Below are 22,391 nucleotides of genomic sequence, written 5' to 3'. Positions count from 1 at the left end.
ACCACACAATGTATTGTATCAGTCAATTCTGAAAGACAAAACACTGCTGGTAAAGGCTTTTTCGTTGAGCGAGATTAATTACATAGGTGAGGTAGGCCATTGTGTCTTACACCTCCGAGTATCAGGTAGTCATGGGAAAAACCTCAGCCTATTGTTCTGGCATGATATTCATTCACAATCTGTGATGGCTGAGAAGTCACCTAGCCATTAACGTCTTTAACATCATCACAGCCGTAGTCAGGACACTCTCTGGCACTGCAATTATAAGAGCCTAATCATTTAGATTTTCGGGCACAAAAACTCAGCTCGATTTCAAAAGTGTGCCTTGAAGTTGAAGTTGAAGGCATGAAGTTGTTTAATTTAGTTTTTTTTATAAGATGAGAAGGTATCATATAATGCTTATTTGACAAAAAAATGAGTGAAAGTGTGGCTCACCCATGATTTATTTAATGGAAAAAAGGGCAATGTTGATTAACAATGCAATATACATAAAATATTTCAAACAAGAGATAAGACAGCAATATACAGTAATGTAAACAAAATTCAATCGGAAGTTATTTTGAGTCTCCTTATCATTAAAGAGCAGAACAAACACCATGGCTATATATGCCCAAGCTCAAATAAAACACCGGGAGACATGATTCTTATTAATCTAGGAAAGCTTTAAAATGTTATGTCTTGGTTAGCGTAAAGGTTCTTTTGCCCTATTTGCCCTTATTATAGCTTTAACGCGTAAGATCAATATGAAGGTCTTTTTCACATTGCTTAAACTTCTCCAGACAAGTGCAATAAGTGTTGCAGCCCAGTTTGGCGGCCTGCAGCAGACAGGGATTAAAGGGGATGCCTCAAGGCCTTCCTACACCCACCAGATAAGTCCTGACTAGACTTGTGTTACCCACTTTTCCATTCACCTGCTGTCAGTTTTATGGTATAGCTTACATATTTATATATATGAGTTGGATGTGAGAATATTTGGTCAAAAAGGGGGTAAAGGGCAGTTGTTCAGTGTATTATTGAAACAGGAGAAAGACAGGTCATTGTCTGCAAACATTTACATCGCTAGGCTATTCAGCATAGGGTTTGGGTTTCATTTCGTATGCAATAGTCTCGTTGGACCACAGAAGCCAGTTTGTAAATCCCACCTGAGCTACACACGCAAAGTAAAGCTGACATCATAAACGTTTGCAAAGCACCTTGGGCTGGGGCAGGTGGAGGCCATCCTCCTCAAGGGCAGGATTGGCCAATGGCAGGGCTAGGGACACACCTGTGAGTGCAACAGCCAAAGGGGATTGGCTACGGCTTGAAAATTACACCTGTGGGGGGTGGGGGAACCTGCTATATGTAAACCAAGCCATTTACAAATTCAGTCTCTCCACTCAAGAGCTTAAACAGCTTGCTTCGCCTCTAGCAACTTTGACATCTTCAAGAGACAAAGACTTCAACGCTGACGTCCGTCTTGCTCTAGTTATGCATCTGCCTTTTAGATGCCATGCAGTCGGTCCGCAAATCAAGATGGTCTCCTTCCACCTGAAAGCGAGGCATTCTTCATCGAACAGGGCGTCAAACGAGGAGAAGCGGGAAGAGGAAGACAAGTCTCTGAGGCAGCACTACTGACTTACAATGGTATCTGGTTTCGCGGTGCCGGATCGCTCTAAAGGAAAAAACTGGTAACTTTTTTTTTTTATCTTTAACTTCAAATACATATTTCCTGTGTTTCTGGTGCAACCACTCGTTCCCGCTCTATGCTTTGTAGTAGACTTAATAACTTTCATGCTGTAGATGTTGAGAGTTGGTTTTTAGATGACGACTCAACCGGATAATTGTTGTTAGTTTGTTAAGGGAGGACTTTTTAGGTTGAATAGGGTCATATCATAATCTGTATCAGATTGCAGCCTATTTAAATGAAAAGAAAAAGCGAACACAATGGACACAAACACTCATTCCTTGACTGGATAGACCAGTTTGGGCAGGTAGAGGCAAACCGCCAGACTTGTCAATGGGGATAAAGCGGGGGCTTTAGCTGCTTTCTTTTGCCTGATAGCATGCCTTTAGAAGAAAACTCTGAGACGTCTGTAAAACACGACCGTATCTGAAATTGCCTTTTGAAATCATTAACCATTATATAGTAGGTTCAATGATTTACATGTGAGCCTTTGGAAAGATCTTGCTGTGTTAAATGAGGATGCACTTTTAACCTTTAACTTTAAGTATTTTATAAATTTAAACAAGATTGTTTTTATATTTTAGATTTGTTAAATGTTGATCGGGAACATCCAAGTTTTGTTTTTGCTTCTGCTCGTCTGGCTGGGAGTTAGGCTTGCCCTTACACGTCCCTTTGGCATATTTTAGAAGAAAAGAAAAAAAAAACAATTTATGTGTTTTTTCCCCTTTGCGAGTCCATATGAACAAATCATTCATGAAAGTTGGACTATGGATGGTTTCGTAGTTCTTGTTGAAACTCTGTAGTTGTTTTGTAATGATAAGAGTCAATCATGATATTCTTGAAGAAATAAGCAGCATGCTACAGTACAGATATCGTTGGATATTCGGAGGAAACTGCATTTAGAGAGGTGGTCTGGAGCAGAAAGAAAATGTCGGCCAGGCAGCACAATGGATGCATAGTGAGGTGGAGGATTTTGATTGGTGGGAGGAGGAATATGACTCGGTCTCATTCTTTTATCTGAGTAAGTTATTTGTCACAGTTTTATAACCCAGGAAAAGCTTGATCAGAATCCTGCCTCCTGAAGCTGATTACATTTGGGTAACAAGGGATTTCAGTGGGAGGTGATAAAAGCCAATGTCAGTTAGTTTAGATTGTGATGTTACTAGATGCTACGGAAATGCTGGAGGTGGGCAGTGCGTTGGGTGTGTGTATCCCTGTGTGTGTGTGTGTGTGTTTGTTCTTTCATGAGGGTAGGGAGAGGAAAATGGAGTGTTAATTACTATGCACAGGTGAGAGGTCAGAGAGGTTCGGCACACTGGCTTTGTTTGCTTAAGGACAGCCATTTTAATCAGTGTGACTAAGCAGTCTGCTTCAGTTCATTTTAAGTTCATTTGTGGAATTCTTCACTCGGCCGTTTTGGATGCTTCTGGGTAGTTATTTATTATTATTATTATTATTATTATTATTATTATTATTATTATGCTCATAAAAAAATGATATGATCACATCCCATTTGAGACAGCCACTTTTTGCTTTTTATTGTCTTGATAAACAAGTTTATTTCATTTCATGCAAATGCATTACCTCCTGTCAGCCAAGTGTAATGTAAATGTAAAAGGTTAGGAGATATTCAAAACAAAACGTCACTATGGATGGATCATTTCCAACATTAAACTGTGTAGACAAAGCAGGACTGTCATAGTGTGATAACGATAAAAGTTAATTAATTACTGTTTCATTGGTGTCTATGGCGATGCTCTGGGGGAAAAAAAAGAAAAGCAAAACAAGACGACAGTCATTAAAACTTGAAGCACAATTAGTGCTGGCACAGTTAGACCAGTCCTTAACTAAGCATTAGGGTTTCCCTTCTACACACAGACAAATTATTGATTAAGGTTCAGCCTGGTTTACCCTTTAGCTTGTTGTTTTTTGTTTTTTTTTCTTCGCCGTGGAGTCACGTTCCAGTCAGGAGATACCTGATCACACTTCACTGGTGTACGCAATAGGAAAAAGTTCAAGCTGCACCTGACTGTGACTCAACTAACCGCTGTAAGAGCGGCGAGTCGCTAAAGGTTAAGTGTAAAGATGTCGTGTTGTTTATTTCACCCTGCTGTCTTTAATGCTTATTCTCATTCCGTTTCTCACCCTATATCCCTCTCTACCCTCTCTCTCTTTTTTTTTTCTTTCTCAGAAGGCCTGCAGCACTGGTTTATAATGCTGATGATTAACTAAATAGAGGCTGCAGTCTGGGAGAGCAGGTCTGCTTGGGGTTTTCATTTCATGGGTCCTGACTGAGCGAGAGGAAGCCGGAGCCTTCTCAGGCGCTTAGTAGAAATTTGAGATTTTTTTTTTTCTTTCTGTCCCCCTACTCCCTTTTTTGTCACATTCTTTACCTGAATCCCTTTCACGACGGTAAGGTTACAGGTTCTCTCTCTCGTGCTCTCTTTCTCTTCTTTCCCTCGTGTACATGCTTTTTTTCTCTCTTCTATTCACCTCTTTTAGCTTTTACTCTCACTTTCACCTCCTTTTAATTCTTGCTTTATTTTTTTTCCCGCCCTTGTTAAATGCTGAACTGAAAGTGTCCAGTAATTGGTAATGTTACTTAACTACTACTAGTACTCACCTAGTGTACTACTAGGACTACTATACTTATTTAAACGAGCAATTGTCATATAATTGAAAAAAACAAACAAACAGCAAACGTAGTTTTTATTTTCCTGACAAACTGTAAGATTTTACTACTGTCGATTTTAAGACCTTTAGAGATCAGCTCTACACCGCATGGCTATAAACTTTAGACGTTATTCAGTAAACGAGAGGTGTGCGTGTGAATGTGTGAAATGACCTTCCGCACACAGAACTTGGCCACAGTTCTGTCGGTACGGCATTCCACCACACTGTTGTCACTGCACATTGTGAAATGAAAAGCCTAGCCTAGCCTAGCCTAGGGCTCGCCTCAGCCTTTCCAACAACCAGCAGCTCCATTGTGTCCTAGCTGTATTACGAAATGTAGAAAAATGGGGTGCATTTCCTGTTCGTTATACTGCATTAGCGTACAAAGTGTCTATTGTTTCCCCAGATGAAGCAGGTGAAGCGACACCCAGTTAAGACCATTGTCAGAGTAAAGTGTACAGTAGCTCGATGCCATCTAAACATTTTAACCTATTGTAATCTAGCACAGGTTACCCAGTTCGTCGAATCAGACCTGTCAGAACAGGTTTGGACAATTATTAACTGTCTCAGTGGGCCACTGCTTTGCTTCAGCTGTGTCGCTTCAGCATGAAGAACAAAGTAGTCTACTGCGCGTCCCATTCCAGCTATACCTGTTTTTATAGCCAGCCGTTTTTGTTGACATATATCCTCTTCTTTGCCTGTGCAGTGCCTCAGGGCAGCAGGTTTACTGTGCGTGATTGTATGTGTGTGTGTGTGTGTGTGTGTGTGCTAGCAACAGGTTTAATGTGTGTGTGTGCATGCTATCAGGCTTAGCTCATCAAAGCCACAGTTTTACTCATTTATGATGGCTACTATCAGATCTAATGCCGCAACAGGGTAACAACCACAGCAGGCTCCTAACAGAAACACTACCAAGTGGCTTTTTTTTAAAAAAAACTTACTGTCTATAAATGTTCTTTTACCACTTGCCCTTTTCCTGTTCTCATCCCAAGGATCATTGGACGGTCTTCGCCATCTTACGAGGCAGCATTGGATATCATCACTCTCTCTAATACTGCCTGGTAATGATGATGAGGGCTCTCTGCTGACTCCAGAAGAAGCCACCGCGCACACTAAGGCAATTATCTGTTTATGAGTTTGATGTGTTTTATTAATCCAAAGCCACTTGAGACTGACCAATGGCACTTAGCACCCATCTTACCTGACAGTGCTGGACTGTGTATCTGTTTTCTAACACTGTCTGGTAACGATGTTTGTTGGGTGACCCGATGTCTTCAAAGGATTCGCTTTATTATATATCATTTGCTACGCTCTATGCCTTGCCTTTTTTTTTTTTTTTTTTACAAACAAAGATAAACAACATCAACCAGCACTGTTCGGTCCGTGATATTTCATTGCACTTGTTTGATCTTCTTTTAACTGTATTGGATGAACATTCAGTTTAGAGCAGGTGTTTTAAAAAAAATATATTATATATATACATACACTGTGTATATTGACAATACACACAGGTTTCTTAGAAATCTTGGCAGTTGTAATTCTTGGCACTCATTCTCATGATTAGAATTCTTGGAAAAGTGTCTAAATGAAATATGATTGTCTTTCTGACATCCATTGCCTTTGAGATATTATAAGTCCTTAATAGTATTCGTAGCGTAGTGCATACTCTTTTATTTTTTGGGGTGGGGAAAAAATATTAGTTCTCTTTAATTCAGTAGAGGTGAAACCTGCAAGGTCAGTCTAGGAAAGGAGCGTGTCGTAATACCTCACGTGGCCGGATGAGTAGCATTGTTTAATGTTCAGTTAGGAAGATATAATCAGAAGAGAGAGAACTTGTGGGGGGTGGACAAGTGGAGGAAAAAAAAAGAGAGGGAGTGTCCAGGCTGCTCAACTTTGTTTTATTCACTTCCCCGTCCTTCTTTTTTCCTTCTGCTCAGCCCCACCCAGCTTTAGTTAAATAATACTGGTCCGTTGGCTGTTAAACCAGACGTGCTGAAAGCTGTTTCCTCATCCCCTCCCCCTGGGTTCTGGATGGCTTTTGTGATGGCAGCCGAGCTCTGATTGGACGAGCTTGTTTTACCTGCGTGGCACATCCTGCAACTGACACATGAGCTCACCTGAACATGATAAAAATAGGGTTACTGACATTCTAGACTCACTGTTCCTCTTCCCATTGCCTGGCTCTGTTGGTATATTAACCTAAATACCGTAAATATATATATATAGGCATGTATTCGGCGTAGTTCAGTGCCTTAGCAGAACAAAGGCATCTAAACAAAGGTCAGAAATCAGAATTTAGAAAAGTGGCATAGTGAAACTGTAAATTAGATCATTTAAATTAATATCTAGGCTAAATCTGACTGTTTTAGGACTGCTTTGCTTTTTATCAAGACTGTCTAATTAATGTCCAACACAGGATTTGACAAAATACTGTTTGGATAAGGTGGAAGACTCAGATATTACACCATATTTGCCCACACACACATGCATGAAACCGAGTCATGTGTGTGACCTTTTTGTATTTTAATATGCGCATGTTACAAAGTCATATCATTTCCCCTTTATAAAAGGGCAGAACTCTAGGCTCAAGGCTTTTCATCTCCTCTTTTGTTCTCCTGTTTTCCCCTCTGTTCTTTTAAACTTAATTGTAAATATAACTTGCATCACTATGACAGATGGTTTTATTGCTCTCCACTCACAGATCACACTGTGCAGTATTTCTGTTTTTTCCTTTCCAGCACAATAAATTCATCCCCAATCAAGAATTGATCTATCTAAGGCCTGCTGATTGGCGTCTTACCAGACATGGTTAGATCTGATTATATGTGTCTAATACTGTCTGGTAATGCCGTCTATTGGATGGCATTAACATCCAGATGACAGAAGAAAGGAAAGATGCTCCAAAGATGTCTCGTTTTTGCCAATCATACAATATGTGTTTGTCACTATGATTATTTCATTATCGAGGAAATAATACGAATGAAATGCGTACGAAATGATTTTGCCAGTTTAGTCAGGACCTTAAAATAGAACAGTCTTAAGTTGCTGGTTTAATCTGTCCGAGGAACTATGAACCCAACACTGGAAGATTGGTGCTGTTTCCAATGCTCTTCCATGTGTCATGAGTCAGAGTTTCTCTCCTCCTCTTCAAGAGAGCTGTGAGTCATGTTTGTCATCCATCATCCCCCGCTCATATTTGTAGACATGTGTGTCACGTACCTTCCACAATATAATTACATATAGTACAGTGTGTGTAGCCGTCGTATATCGACGTATAAATATGAACGCTCAAAGGAAAAGTATGTATGTTAGTTGTTTGAAGCTGACTCAACTGCATGTTCTCATAGTGTTGTCATGGTAACCGTATTCCACATAGGTTCCATGTCTACAAAAAAAAATTTTTAATCTGCTTGATGTGTTGACTACTAGGCCGGTCTAACCGACCAAATGCACCGTCTTTTTTTATAATTCCTGGTTTCATCTGTTTAATTTTGGACATATTGAATGGAATGTATTGTGCTGAAAAACTGAAGTGAAATAAAGTTCCCATCAAATCAAATCAAGTCGAACGTGTCTGCAGCATTTCTTTAGTTCCACTCGATCGAGTCAACATTACGTGTGGTCAGGTAAGCTATATGTTGGGAGGTGTGAGTAAATCTTGGCCTGTCTCTACCATTCGCCTGCTCATTGTGTTCAGAGCGGAATGCCTGGCTCTAACGGAGGACAGATCTGGTTACACGCGAACAGAGCTCCCTTTTTAAGAACCTCGATTAACCCGCAAGCTCTCGGGCTCTGCCAAAGGCTCGCTGTGTTTATCTCCCAACCGCACAGCTAACAGGGTATCTATCTGACACAGACGCAAGGGCATCTGGAGCTCTGTTTCAAATCGTATGCGTGCTCACGCAGGTGCATCTAAACTTAATGTATAAGCTGTATTCTACTGCAATTTTTCCTATTGGTCGGTTAGTAATTTTAGGTTTTTCATCCGCACATACTGTGCTTCTGCCCGCACAGCTTGTTTAAATACTTGTCTAAGCAGCGGGACGTAACAGTTTAATTATGAGTATTAAATAAAGCAAAAAAAAAAAAAAAGTGTCTTTCATTTGAGAGATCCACCAACTGGAGCAGAGCAACGAGAAATAATTTGCAATCCATTTAAGGAATTATTATTTTATATCTTTTGAAAAAAAAAATCAAATGTCAAATTTTAAAGCTAAAATTTAAAATTCTTTATTCACGGGTATACACAGCTAATATATTTGTGAGTTTTAATGACTCTTACATGATTACAAATACCACTGATATCATAATAAACGGTGACTCTTTATATACAGTAATATAACACAACAGGAACAATCTAAAAGTGAGAAAAAACAACATTTCATTGGTTTGGTCCTTAAAAAAAAAAAAAAAAGGATTATTTTGTTGTGTTTATTTCATGCACCTGTCCGAAACTTCATAAGTGCTAACAGACTTGCCGGAGAGCAGCATGGTAGCCTACCATTGCGTGACATCACCACAGAGAAGAATCCGGCGCTGGTCTGAGCACGCTCAGTGCAGTCCAACTAGATTCCTTCCTCCACTGGGTGAGGTCAAACTAGGATGGCTAATTAAATGAATCAATTCATCAAGATTAACATGTGGGCTGTGTTTAAAAAGAAACGACCACATACATACACACAATTGTGACATACCCGTGCTGAAAATATGTACTCACACACACACACACTCACACACACACACACACACACACACACAGGGAACTCCCTGGATTGTTTTGAATCCTTTTTCGTCATTAAAGGGTGCAGTACATCCATTCGAAACTCATATTATATCACTTTAAAGGAGTCTTGTTAGTGTTAAATATGCTCTCCGAGTTGAAATAATTAACTGATGTCACTCACTTATTTTTACCTTATCTAGTAAGGAAACTCTCCGAATGGCTAATAGATGACAGATACTGTTTCTATCTTAGGAAGTCCTACACGGTTGACCTTTTCGACAAGAAATAACGAGGGCCAAACTAATAAGAGATAATCCCCGCTAAATCCCCCCACAACATGACAACAGTCAACAGCTTAATAAGATAATAAGCCCTGAGTTCAGGACAAATACAGACTGTTTACTTGCTAGTATATAAGGGTCAGGTGGGTAAATTTCTTCTAGTCCCACCCTCCTCTCTCTCTCTCTCTCTCTCTCTCACACACACACACACACACCAGATGGTGAGCCAGGATACATGGCTATAAAACCAGCCTATTCTCTATGTACACCTTGTCTTGAAAAGCTTGTGTAAAAAAAAAACACCAGTTTTATAAATTGATTTAAGGTACTTTCATATTTTAATTTCATATATTTCAGTTTCTAATTAAAAAAAAAAATATCAATGAACAAAACTGACAGTAAATTTGACATAAAAATTGACATGAATCTCCTCTTCCCCAACAATGTTAAACCAATAATGTTCTTTGGTAAACACCTACTCTAAAAAAAAAAAAAAAAAACGAAATATAATAAAGAATCCACCATACATGCAAAACTAACTTGCAGTATCGCTTTTTTTCCCCTTCGAAACTACGTCATGCATTAACAACACCAATACAGGTGAGGGCGTGTGCTTTAAGAGATGTAAGAGAATGGGATTAGAGTAACCGTCAGTTGGTTCTGGGTGTGTCTTTTTGACTCAACTGTTACGCTGAGTAGTAATTATTGGATTGCACACCAACAGGCAGATGGCCTATTTTTTTTAAATGCCTGAAACATGCCTAGAATTTTTATGACTTATTTCATAATTTTTTTTAACACAAAATATTCGTTCAAAAAAAATTAACCTTGGATACAAGTGCATCAGTCAATTTTGTAAACGAAAAGGTTTTAAAGAATGGTTAAATTATTATAATTTTTTTTTACAGTGATCACTTATGATTTTCATCAACTGAATATGTAGATCTTTATTTACTTCAATAATAACGCTGTTATTATTTACTTATTATGTTATTATATACACCTTAATTTATGTTATTCAGTTATTTAAGTATATTAATTGGTCATAAAATGTACAGTATATACAGTAGTTAAGTGAAGTGCTGTAAGGGCAACCTGATCGGGCATGTGAATTTACAAATAAATAAATATGACAGGGTTTTCTATAGTCATAAATAAAAAAAATAAAAGATAAAGACATAAAGATTAAAACTTTTCCCACTTATTTAAAATGAGAAATCTACTTAGACATTGTTTGTTGTACTACAAAACGTTTCGAGATGAGCTCTGTTTACAAGAAAGTACTTTACTTACTTATTAATACTTTAATTACTTGGCGAGTAGGGTGGGTGCGTAATCTCTCCGATTATCATCATGCACAACTTGAAAAATGTTCTTTCTGATCCCTTGTTGTTTTCCAGCGATGTTCTTCTGTCTCGATGCGTTGGTGCCACACAAAACATCTTGAATAACCTTGCAGCATTGGCGTAAATGTCAAATGTCTCTGCGGCAGATTTTCCCAGTTTCACGCAGAAATTCACGTTCGCCCTCTTCGTTCTAACTACGTACTATGTACACAGTTGATGTCTTTTGGTACGCTGACTTATGAAGGTCAGCGCTCTCTGTGACTGTGTGTGCAGCCTTGTGCTGCCATCTGTTGGTGTGTGACGAAACTAGTCTCGATACTTTTTGATCCTACCTTTTACCACATATGAATCATGTGATCAAAACCTAAAAAAGAACCATCCATATACGTATGTACAGTAAATTCCATGTGATAATTTAAACCTGATTTGCTACATGTTTTTCTTATATGGGACCAACAATCTGCCACATCTGTAAACCACATGTTTTGTTCACATGTAACTTTTCCATAAGGATAGCATCCTGAGAGATCCCGCTCCAAATGGAATCAGATGTATTCTCCTCCAACAAGAGTACACTTTAGTATACACTCTTAGAAAAACAATTCTGCACCTTTCCTCATTGCTGGGTGATACGATGATGATCCATAAAGATAATTATATAATATAAATATATGGTATCACCCAAAACACAGCAAGGAAAAACTAATTCCCTCCATTAAATGTCCAACAGGAATAGTAGAAGAATAACAGAAGAAAAACATGTTTGGTAAAACCTGACACTGGATCCTGTTGTCTTGTTGCCAATGTTATTTTACACCTAATTGCATACAATAGACTGAAACCCCAACACACAAACCCATTATGATGTTCCTCCCAGTTACTATGATGCAAACCCATTATGATGTTTGATGTTACTGATGCGTTGAAAAATGGTGACACTTAATATGGAACACTGACAGTTAATATTGAATGTGTTTAAAACTAGGGGTCGGTATGGAGACCATAATCCATCGTTTCTTTCAGTCTATTTCTATTGTTCTATAATCCCATTCACAATGAGACGATGGCTCCTAGGAAACCAAGTTCCCAGGCAACACGTAAGTTGTTTACACTGTTTCAGGTTAGTTTGTTCAGCAGACTCAGTGTGCTGCCTCAGTGCTTTCAGGAGTGTTTAAGATGACCATAAAAACAGCAAGCCTCGGCAAGCATTTCTGCTCGCTTTAGATCCATTGATCCTTTTACAGAGGCCAAAAAAATCTATTGTTGTTATTGTTATAGATCTTATGCATCTGTCTGGAAAAGTGACTGGAGCTAGTACAGACTATTTTGGTCATGTCAATCACTGTCATATGATTTGGACCGTAATTTGGTACCATAAAAGGGTGCCAATCCATCACAGGACACACACACTAACATTCACAAATTACAAGAAATTTGGGAACGCCAATCAGCCTAATCCACATGCCTTTGAACATCATTTGGACACAGTGCGGGAGGAAACCGAAGCACCCGGAGGAAACCCACCAAGCACATATGCACACAGACCTGAGACTGGATTCGAACCCAGAATTCTTTTATTCTCTTGCTTTTATTTTTACTGTCTGCGTTTCAGCAATGCTTTTTATTTCTTTAAATTTTCATGTGTTTCTTGTTTCCTGCACTGCAGTATACGGTCACGTGATAGAATATGCACTGATCTAAAAAAAAAATCACAAAAAATAAATAAAATAAAATAAAATTTTTGCTGACCTGAAAAAAAACTAGCCCAAGCACTTATATTAGCAATGTACATTTAAGGAAAAATATGTATATTAATTCTAATCACTTATTTAAAAAATGTTAGAGAAATATTTATCATTGTTAAATTGATGTTAAATTTTATACCTATAATGAAAATTAAGCAATTCAGAAAATATTACGCAACAGTCTTTATCTGAAGCGTGTTCACAGTGACACAATCCGAAATCATCTGACAAAATATTTTTTCAATCAAATTAATCCTATTTACTTGATTTTATTTTTAGTGTCCGGATTCCAGCAATGATCTTTATTTCCTTCCATTTCCATGTGATTCTTGTATCACATAATATATTCACTAAATCTAAAAACATAAACAAATAAGGAAAAAAAAATCTAATTCATGCTGACCTGCAAAAAATTGGCCCAGGCACTTATTCAGCATATTTTGTCCCAAACATCCACACAGGTGTAAGGTGGGCAGGTCCTAATGACAAAGTGGGTGGAAAATACTTTTTCTGCTCCAGTAATCTAGGTCAGCAGCGGGCAGTGATAGTGATAGTGATGTCAGCTGGAAGCACGGTCGAGGTTGTTCAGACTGCTGGGGAGCTGCAAGGTGAAGCTCATGCCTGCATAGACTCTCCAAAAGCCAGAGAAGATCAGCAGGGGGAGGCTGAGGATGAAGAGCAGGGACACCTGCCAGCCGTTCTGGAAGAGACAGTGATACTGGAGTCTGTGGGCAAAGATAAACAGCACCAGAGGACGGAGGTGGAGAGGTCTCTCGGGAGAAGACAGGATGCTCAGGGGATGAACAGAGAACAGGTGATCCAGGCAGATGGCGCTGCAGCAGGTGTGTGTATGTGTGTGCGTGTAAAGCCGAGAGGACAAAGACTGTCATTAACTCAGGTTGCTCGACTGTAGTTATTACTGCAGCTTGTCCAGGCCATATGTTAATTAGTCTCCTGAGATTTGCATTGTCTTACCTGAGAACATGTTTGCTTTGGGGAGGTTCATAAAGTCACAAAGAAAGATTTCTCAGCTAAAAAAACAAACAAAAAAAAAAAAGGAGAATGGATACGGCAGACATTACCCAGCTGTGGAAAAAAAGGTGTGACTTTCACCCCAACAGTATACTGTATTTGCTTTACATTTAATACCTGACTAGGGGTTTAAAATGAGTACAAAGGTTTGTTTTTGTAGTCAGCAACCTCTGAAATAGTCATGGCATAAATTAACCACGTTTCCAGATACACTTTGTAGTGGCCAATGGCCTTTGTAATATTACTATGTCCTTCATCTCTCATGTAAAATGGATGGACGGGTGGTTCCGTCTACGAGCCACCTGGCACATCAGGCAAGAGAAATACTTCTGCCGTTTCGGTAAGAGTTTTAACAGGGTCGGGTTGCCAGCTCGGTTGTATTTGAGCACTTGGGGGTGAAGGTCCTCAAGGGTCCAACAGTGGTGACCTGGCAGTGTCAGGGCTCGAACCAAGGACTTGCTGGACCTTAATCACCCCTGTCCCCAAAAAACTGTTAACAATATGTATAGAAACTACTATATATATATATATATATATATATATATATATATATACACACACTATATAAACAAATCTGCCAACCTATATAATATTATATTATATTATATTATATAATATTATATTATATTATATTATATATTTAATTGATTTCTTTTTGCTATTTCTCCTCATGTTTAACCAGTCAGACTCTCACAGTGTGTGTGTAAGTGAGAAGCCTCAAGCAAAGCATCAGGGACGCTCTGTACAAACACACAATCCACAGAGGAACAGTAAGCAGAGTCCAGAAAAGCCACCGAGACTTGGACCCTTCTTCTATTTTGGAGGCAGAAACGGGGCCTCCATGTGAGTGAGTGAATGAGTGACTGAGGATGTAAGAGTAAATAATCTTCAAATCTTTCTGGGATATCAACGAAAAAAGTCATGACAAGCATATGCACATTAAATTTTTTTTATTCAATTATTAAACCAATACTTATTAAATGTAACACATCAATACAGTTCATTCTTTCAAAATGATGGACTGTGCATTCATTTTTATAACACCCCATCAAATTCTTAGCAGTTTGTCCCTTACACTTCTTTTTTGAGACAGTGAGGACTACTTTTGATAGTGGAGGTCTTCTGCTGGAGCAGATGTTATTTATGCATCAGAAATCAGAAAATGTGCACTACACTGATGTTACTTTCGGAGTCTAAAAAAAAACTAGTTTTGACACTTTTGTGCAGGTTTTTATGCGGGATCTGGCAATGACTCGCAGCTGAGATGTGTCTCTTTCAACAAGCAAAATTTTGATGGATCAGACATACAACACTGTGCTATTTAAGTGTTCTGTAAATATTAATCGGTTTTCATCACAAGTCACGATTTGATGTGAACACCTCTTGTGAGATGGCTAGTCATGTACTACCATCAGTATTACTACTACTATCAGTAGTACTGCTTTATTAAGTAATAATTAAATATAGTAATTGATTACTATAAAACATTATTCAAATCTGTTATTATTTTTCACAGCTCAATAAATGTAATTGTTTAAATGCATATACGTACATTTCAACTTTAGAGTTGTTCCATACTGTGAGAGGAAAGGCTGGAAGCGAATTTGTGACCAAACCCGGCTGGACTACAAACTGAAATGGTGCGAAATGAGATCTTCAAACACATACTACCACTTTAGAGAAGGTGATCCTATGCAAAAACAAACAAATAAATACAATTCCAATAATGCACTTTCATGCATTAATTCATTTCAACTACAAATTGGGAAATCTTTATTCTTTTGTCTTTTTAATGAAAGGAGAGCAGATGGTCTATCAGATCCCAAACAACAGAGTGCTGACCACCAAAATAGGTCTTCTAAACAGTCTCAGAGAGTATGACAGAGTCAGCAGCAAGATCAACCATGGAAGGGGACAAAGGTCAAATATTTGACTATGTTATTCTATAATACAGTACTATAAAGATGGTAAAATATAGATTTTTTTTGTGTTAATGTTACATTAATTTACTGACAACATGGTTCCCAATAAAGTATTAAGTAATCATCACAATTCATTACATTTGCTAATTGGGCTGCGGACAACAGTTTGCAACTGATGCAAGACACAACTAAATCGAAGGTTAAAGAACTTGTTTAAGGACCAATTGGGATTTGACCACATGACCTTCTGAGTTCTATCTTTAAGCCTCAACCATTAAGCCACAATAACTAAATTACATTAATTCAACCAAGTAATTTTCACTAACAGAATGTGTTGTGCAATGTATAGCATGTAAGGAGAAGGTCCTGAGTTCCAATCCCAGCACCACCATAGTATTTTATGGACGGGTCCTTGAACCTTCAGCTCATTTAAATTGAGTACCGTGCATTAATTGTAAGCTCTTATCTCAAAAAGCATCAGCCAGATGAATGGTTTATAAATAACAAAAAAAAAAAAAATTAAATCTAGAGTGTAGATACAAGCAGAAGTGGTACAGTAGTATCTATTGGCCAAAATATACTGTATATGTATATAGAATTTTTGTTCTTTACAAATATGTTTACTATGTAAAGTACAAAAATATTACACATTGGCCAATGTTTCCTTTTGGAGTGTTTAAAAATAACCTTTTTTCTTTTTTGTAGGAAAATGACGATGGGCGAGTTTTTTCCAGAAACATTTCGAATGGATGTAGAAGATGAGAAGGAAGCTTTCTTTTCCCAGCAAGAGGGTATACTGTGAACTCCTTTTTAAAAATATTTGTGGCAAATTGGAAAAACCTTTTCATTTTTTTAATATTAACATGTCCTATATAACATTATGTTCACTATGTGATTTCCTAGATCCTAGATTTTTGCATGTATCTCAATTGGGGTGGCACAGAGACTTAGTGAAGGTTTGATCCCCAGTCTGTTTGTGTGGAGTTTGCATGTTCTCCCTCCCATTTTCTCCAGGTTGACTGGTGCTCGTAGTGTCCCAAGTTCCCTGGGAGAGGCTCCAGGCCTCTGTGACACTACAAAGGATTAGCGATATAAATAATGAATATAAATTGTAAATAAAGTCAGGAAAAATGTAAGCTGGTTACCCACAAAAGTGAGCATAAACACGATCATCATCATCTCTCTGTATTCAGCTAATCCCACAGATCTTGTACTGATGATGGGAAAGTCGAACCAGTCTACAACAGTTGGATTAAGATAAGGACATGCCCCCACAACCACTCTTTTAAAATCTTGGTATATGCCCATGCTAGATGTTATAACTTAGTCGTTCTGTACATACAGGTAGTGAGTATTTCATTTTATTGCCAAATACCAAATCAATTGCTCTAACCAATTGAAACAACCTGAGATCATAACACTGTCTCCAGAGGTTTGTACAGTGTCTACTATGCATAATTGTTGTTACATTACAACATTAGGCAGTACATTTTTATCTCATGATACCTCTGACCAGTTGAGGGTTAAGGGCCTTCCTCAAGGGCCCAACAGGGGCAACTTGGTGGTAAGGGGTTTCCAACCTGGGACCCTTTGGACCGTTGTCCGATGCCAAGGCATCACGTCAGGCATTTTCACTCTGAGACTACTACTCTGGAATTGGGTCAATCTGGACTCATCAGACCACATGACCTTTTTATGCACAATGCATGACCTTTCATTTTGTTCCTGCTTAGTCTTACTAAGAAGTACCAGTCCGTTTAGTTCTCATCACAATGTGCATGTGGAAATGCTTTTACTTTTACTATTAAACATGGTAATTTCTATTGTTGATATCTTATTTAACATCAGAGAGTTTAAATGATCCCTGCCCATGATAATCCCAATTCATATGACCACATTTCTTTAGTGATCTTGACAATTCAGTACCAATTATCCAGGTTTTGATGGACAATTCTTAACCCAGTTCCAGGAATTTCTGCAACCTTTTTAGTTGTTTTCTTTGCTTGATGCGGCAATAATGTAACTCTTCTGAAAATATATTTTTTTTCCCAAGACCACGGCATACAGCTTGCGACATGGTTCTTGAAGAAGTGAGAAGCTACTGACTGCATCTGTTGGGTTCAAAGAATTGATACAAGCTTAAACATATTACTAACTGCAGTAAGGATCCAAACAAAAGATCTGGCAGTGTAAAACAGGTTTTTCCAAACTGCCACATACTGTACTGTATATAAACTCACGATTCATTACATTAGCATCGAGAACTGGATCAATTACAATCAGGAAGAAACAAAACATTTCTTCTATATGACTTGAAATGTCAGGGGAATTTGTTAACACAACTAAAATCCACAATGAATCAATGTTTCCACATCCAACATTTCATGTTCTGTTCCTGATGTAGGATTATGTGCTGACAAAAACAACATATGGATCTGCAAACCAACCGGATTGAACCAGGGCAAAGGCATCTTCCTTCTGCTCACTCCAGATGATATTGCAGCCTTCAGAGGCAGGATGCAGATGTTAGCAGACAGCCATACAAACAAGCAGAGTCCCCTTAGTAACTCACAAGCAATGATTGCTCAAAGGTGTGTATGATGAACAACTTGAATGTTTTGAAACTATGGTCACTTTCAGACCTCTATTGACACAATGTGCATTTTTTCGAAGGTACATCCAAAACCCTTTGCTCCTAAAGGGCAAAAAATTCGATGTAAGGTCGTACTTTCTGATCGCCTGCACCTCACCGTACATGGTGTTCTTTCGTCACGGTTATGCTCGGCTGACCTGTGACCTTTATGACCCCAAGTCCAACAACCTCACTGCACACCTGACCAACCAAGTAGGTCCTTTCTGCAAGTGTATTCACATAACGTACAGACTTATTAAGTATGTTCAGAATGTTCAGAAATCCTCTCTGTTCTTAGTTCTGATCATATCACTGTCTGTGATTAAAACACAGTATATGCAGAAGAAGAATCCTCTGTACAGTGTCCTAAAAGAGGAGACAGTCTGGTCCATGGAGCACTTCAACAGCTACATTAATGAGAAGTTCATGGTGGCTAAGGGTCTGCCGAGAGATTGGGTTTTGAGTGTTTTTACAGTATGTTCTCTTATAAAGTCTTATAGTTGGTTCCAGTAAAGTATTGTGTTATCTTTAGATATCCAAAATTGGGGAAAGAAATAACAAGCCTGTTTTAGGTGAATAAGAATGAACGAAATGGATGCATGAATATCTTAAGGACAGTATTTTCCTCCCTTAGACTGAACAGTGTAATGTGCTTGCTATTTGCTCAAGGTCAATCATTAACACATGAAGTAATAACCATTTAATCTTAGTTTAACTTATGTTACAATAACCCTATATCCTGGCCATATCCTGTATACTCTTTTTTTTTTTAATTGTTATTAAAAATAATGTTGGATCAGGATGTTAAACTTAGTCAGTAATATTAATTAGCAACATAAATTATTATGTCAATGGATGGTCTTCAGGGATAATAAAACGTAAAAAGATGTAAATATGTGTATATGTGTGTATCTATCCCCAGAAGAGAATGCAGCAGATAATGATTCACTGCTTTCTGGCTGTCAAATCAAAGCTGGAGTGTAAACTGGGCTACTTCGATCTGATTGGCTGTGACTTTATGATTGATGAGGACTTCAAGGTAAGTTCATATATTTGCACAACACTGCAGTACAGTACGTGCGTCTGCGAACTGTTATTGAGCTAACCTCGCTGAGACAGAACCTTTAAAATTGGACAAAGTGCTAGCCTTCAGTAAAGAGGCTCAGATAAATGAATTCATAGCTAATAATTGTGCACCACGTACTTGGCAACCTCATTTATCAATCTTTAAATAAAGTTTCCATTATAAGGTTTCTCTTGATAAATGGCAATAATCTGTTAATCACCCATTATCCATTTAATGACACACACTTAAACTCCAAGGTCACAGTGATCTAGAAACTTACAAAACTTACTAATGCTCTCCAATAACTACTGATTTTACTCCATTATATTCTCACTTGTTAACCATGAATAAATATCCAATGTGTTGCCCTTTGGACTGATGTGTTAATGTAAAAAAAAAAAAAACACTGATTAATCTAATGGCAGTCTAATCAGATCCTTCAATGGTTTTATTTCCCTGCTTTCTTACACCACAGTTAATCTCAGACGTCTAGGTACACTCAAACCCAGTCTCACCCTTTGGTGTATTTTACATTTTACCCATGCCGAGCAGTTGCCAGGCAACCTGTGTTCCTGCAGCAGTAAACATGTGGTCCCCAGGTACAAGATAGTTGCTCACTGGATAATTATGCAATCACATGTGTGCAAAAAAAAGAGGGAGGGGGGAGACGGACGAAGGACAGAAAAAATAAATAAATAAAAGATTTATGCATGCTGGTGATGTCATACAGATGGAGGATATATTGCCTAGTGTCAGCCACCAGAACATCTCTAGTGCATTGATGGATTTATCCACAGCTTGTTGAGTAAGAAAATACTCCAAAATCTCCACTATATGTTACAATAGGTTGAGATCTGGTGGTCGTAATGCCAGCAGTGGATGAGAGTATACAGTACACCGGCAGTGCAAGGGTGGTCCTCATACAGTAAGCTGTGCTTGAAATGGGGATGGAGTCTTTATGCAGGATAGAATATTTTATAGTAGGATAATCAGTCAAAAGAGTTTTATATAGATGTATTGTAGAGTGACTTCTCTCTTTCTCTCTCTCTCTCTCTCTCTCTCTAATCCATGGCAGCATTATATCATAGCATTACCAATTATCTTTACATTATCACCTGGCTGTATGTAATAATCATTTTCAGTGGAGGATTTTCATTCACTAAAGCCTTAACACGTGTTCATAAAGCAACACATACAAGTCTAAGCTCTATTTCGCCATGCAGCATTATTATACAAACATTATCAGTCATCAGCGGTCATGCATGACTGGTGCCTTTAATGCAACAGCTGTTGATTATGATCTAATAGCACAGTGTACTTGTAAGGAATCACTAAGTAAAATAAGTACAATGGAATTTTTAAACATGAAGTGAGTACAAGTATCTGCAGGAAAAAAATTCTGTTTGTGTTTGTGTCATTAACAAATTAGGAAGTAGGAAAGTATCGACATTTTCAACTTCTACAGTATATTACAGATTTGCCGTAGATCCACACTGCTTTATTCACATCTGTTGTTATTTATACATCTGCGCCAATATTTAATTTTATATTTTATGTAAATACAATAGATTTTTTTGTAGCTGGTGAGGAAAGGATGCCATCTAATGGTTAAAATCTGATGCATATATGTTCTTCAATTAAAGAGAATACATATTTATATGAAACTAATTGGCAACAAAGAATGATTTGTAAAGTAGTGTCATTGCTGTACTAAGATTATGTGGTATTTCCCCCTGTTGTGTGTATCTGTTATGACTCTATACAGGTCTGGTTGCTAGAGATGAACTGTAATCCTGCTCTTCACACTAATTGTGAAGTGCTGAAAGAGGTGGTTCCCAGCACGGTCATGGAAACTCTGGGTGAGAATCTGCATTGTGAGCTGGCAGTCGCAATAATGTTTATAAATATAAGGTGGAATCAGATATTATGCTCGTTAATATCAGGCGCAGCAGAGATTATGAGTATATATCACTACGCTTCCTGTTTTTCAGACCTGGTCATTGAGATCTTCAATAAATGCCGTTGTGGCCTGAAGCTGTTGCCCCTGAACAGCCAGAAGGATTTTGTGTTACTGCATTGTGGTGATACTACGGGCGTGTCCTTCACCAAACAGAGGAACGGAACAGCAGGATGTCCCAGGACAGCGTGCTTGGAAAGCCGATCCAGCTATAAGAAAACATAGCAAATGTTAAACATTTTGGGCTGTACCTTTACGTCAAATATGTGCCCCTACCTGCCTTCCTACTTTGACGAATTCATCCAACTCTCCAGATGATTTCATTCATACCAGGTCATCAGCAAAATTTAACTAACGAACAAGCAACCTCATTCACCTGAGCCCGCCATCTTGCACCTTTAACAGGATCCCCATTTCTGCAGTCCTCCCCAGTTACTGATCATGACTCATCATGACTCACCTTAGAAACAAACAGCCCATAATACTTTCAGTATAAAACCTCCAGAACCAAAGCTAGATGCTATCTGAAAAAAGCCACACATTTCCGTACACATGTGAAGTACAACTGGCAGCAACCTAAAGTGACTTAAATTTTTGGGCTGCATCAAGCAAAGAAAACAACGAGGGAGATTTGAAATCACTGGAACTGAATTAAAAACACTTTAAAGCATTATCAAAACCTGAAAAGATATTTGCTCAGCCGTCAACTTCAAACAATAAAAACACTGGAATGAAATGTAGATGATTGGAGATCGCTTGAACACTTGGTGAAGTTGCATGAAAATAAATAACAGTATGTTTCATAGTGAAAGTAAGAGCATTTCCACATGCACACAATTTGATAAGAACTCATAGGGTTGGTATTAAACAGCTGTGCGTTCATAAGAAAATAACTTTTTAGTGGGACTCATAAAAAAAAAAAGGCTTCTTTTTTTTTTAGGGAACGACACAAGATTGGACTTTGGAGCAATGGAAAAGGGTCATATGGCCTGATGAGTTCAGACTGACCCTATCCAGTAATGGAAAGATGTGATCTTTCCATTTTAATAGTATTTGTTGAGTAAAAGGATTATACGAAACTAAAGATATAAGTTTTTTCTCCATTTTTGTGCATCAAAATGTCAATGGGAACTAATTGCAGGTAGGAAGTAAAGTTGTGTGAGGGGAACTGAAAAAATGTGAAAACACACACATCATAGGATGTGCATACAGTGGGTCTTAGGAATCATTTAATCCAGTGCCATGTCAAAAATGTTAGCTGCTTTGTCACTTGTGTGAATGTGAGATTTTTTTTTTTTATGTTTTAATAAAATTTAGTTTCGGTGAAACTATCTAAACCTCAAAATATTAG

General features: G+C 38.1%; 1 protein-coding gene across 3 annotated transcripts; it reads left to right on the top strand.

Moving 5' to 3' along the window:
- Nucleotides 1-11,703: 11,703 nt before the first annotated feature.
- ttll10 (tubulin tyrosine ligase-like family, member 10) lies at nt 11,704-22,380 on the top strand. 3 transcript variants are annotated; one of them, XM_053482964.1, is made up of 12 exons: nt 11,704-11,783; nt 12,951-13,273; nt 14,150-14,306; nt 15,029-15,147; nt 15,263-15,383; nt 16,091-16,176; nt 17,790-17,976; nt 18,059-18,230; nt 18,351-18,491; nt 18,940-19,056; nt 20,849-20,942; nt 21,075-22,380. In XM_053482964.1, the coding sequence occupies exons 2-12, from the start codon at nt 12,988-12,990 to the stop codon at nt 21,263-21,265; spliced, it is 1,671 nt and encodes a 556-aa protein (XP_053338939.1). In that variant the 5' UTR covers nt 11,704-11,783; nt 12,951-12,987; the 3' UTR covers nt 21,266-22,380. The 3 variants fall into 3 exon arrangements, with proteins under 3 accessions (XP_053338939.1, XP_053338940.1, XP_053338941.1); XM_053482965.1 differs by lacking the exon at nt 18,351-18,491; XM_053482966.1 differs by lacking the exon at nt 11,704-11,783 and having other exon boundaries at nt 13,208-13,273; nt 14,146-14,306.
- The last annotated feature ends 11 nt before the right edge of the window (nt 22,381-22,391 follow it).

This window comes from Clarias gariepinus, chromosome 22 (assembly GCF_024256425.1).
Source record: "Clarias gariepinus isolate MV-2021 ecotype Netherlands chromosome 22, CGAR_prim_01v2, whole genome shotgun sequence".
Lineage (NCBI taxonomy): Eukaryota > Metazoa > Chordata > Actinopteri > Siluriformes > Clariidae > Clarias > Clarias gariepinus.
Note: the sequence above shows the minus strand (reverse complement) of the source record. Positions and strands in the feature narration are given on the sequence as shown.

What these genes read in the sequence shown, in the direction of transcription:
- ttll10 (XM_053482964.1), top strand. Translation starts at nt 12,988, where the DNA reads ATGTCAGCTGGAAGCACGGTCGAGGTTGTTCAGACTGCTGGGGAGCTG. An exon ending in TTTCTTTTCCCAGCAAGAGG is followed by an intron (nt 16,177 to 17,789) that starts GTATACTGTGAA and finishes TTCCTGATGTAG; the next exon opens with GATTATGTGCTGACAAAAAC. An exon ending in TGATTGATGAGGACTTCAAG is followed by an intron (nt 19,057 to 20,848) that starts GTAAGTTCATAT and finishes GACTCTATACAG; the next exon opens with GTCTGGTTGCTAGAGATGAA.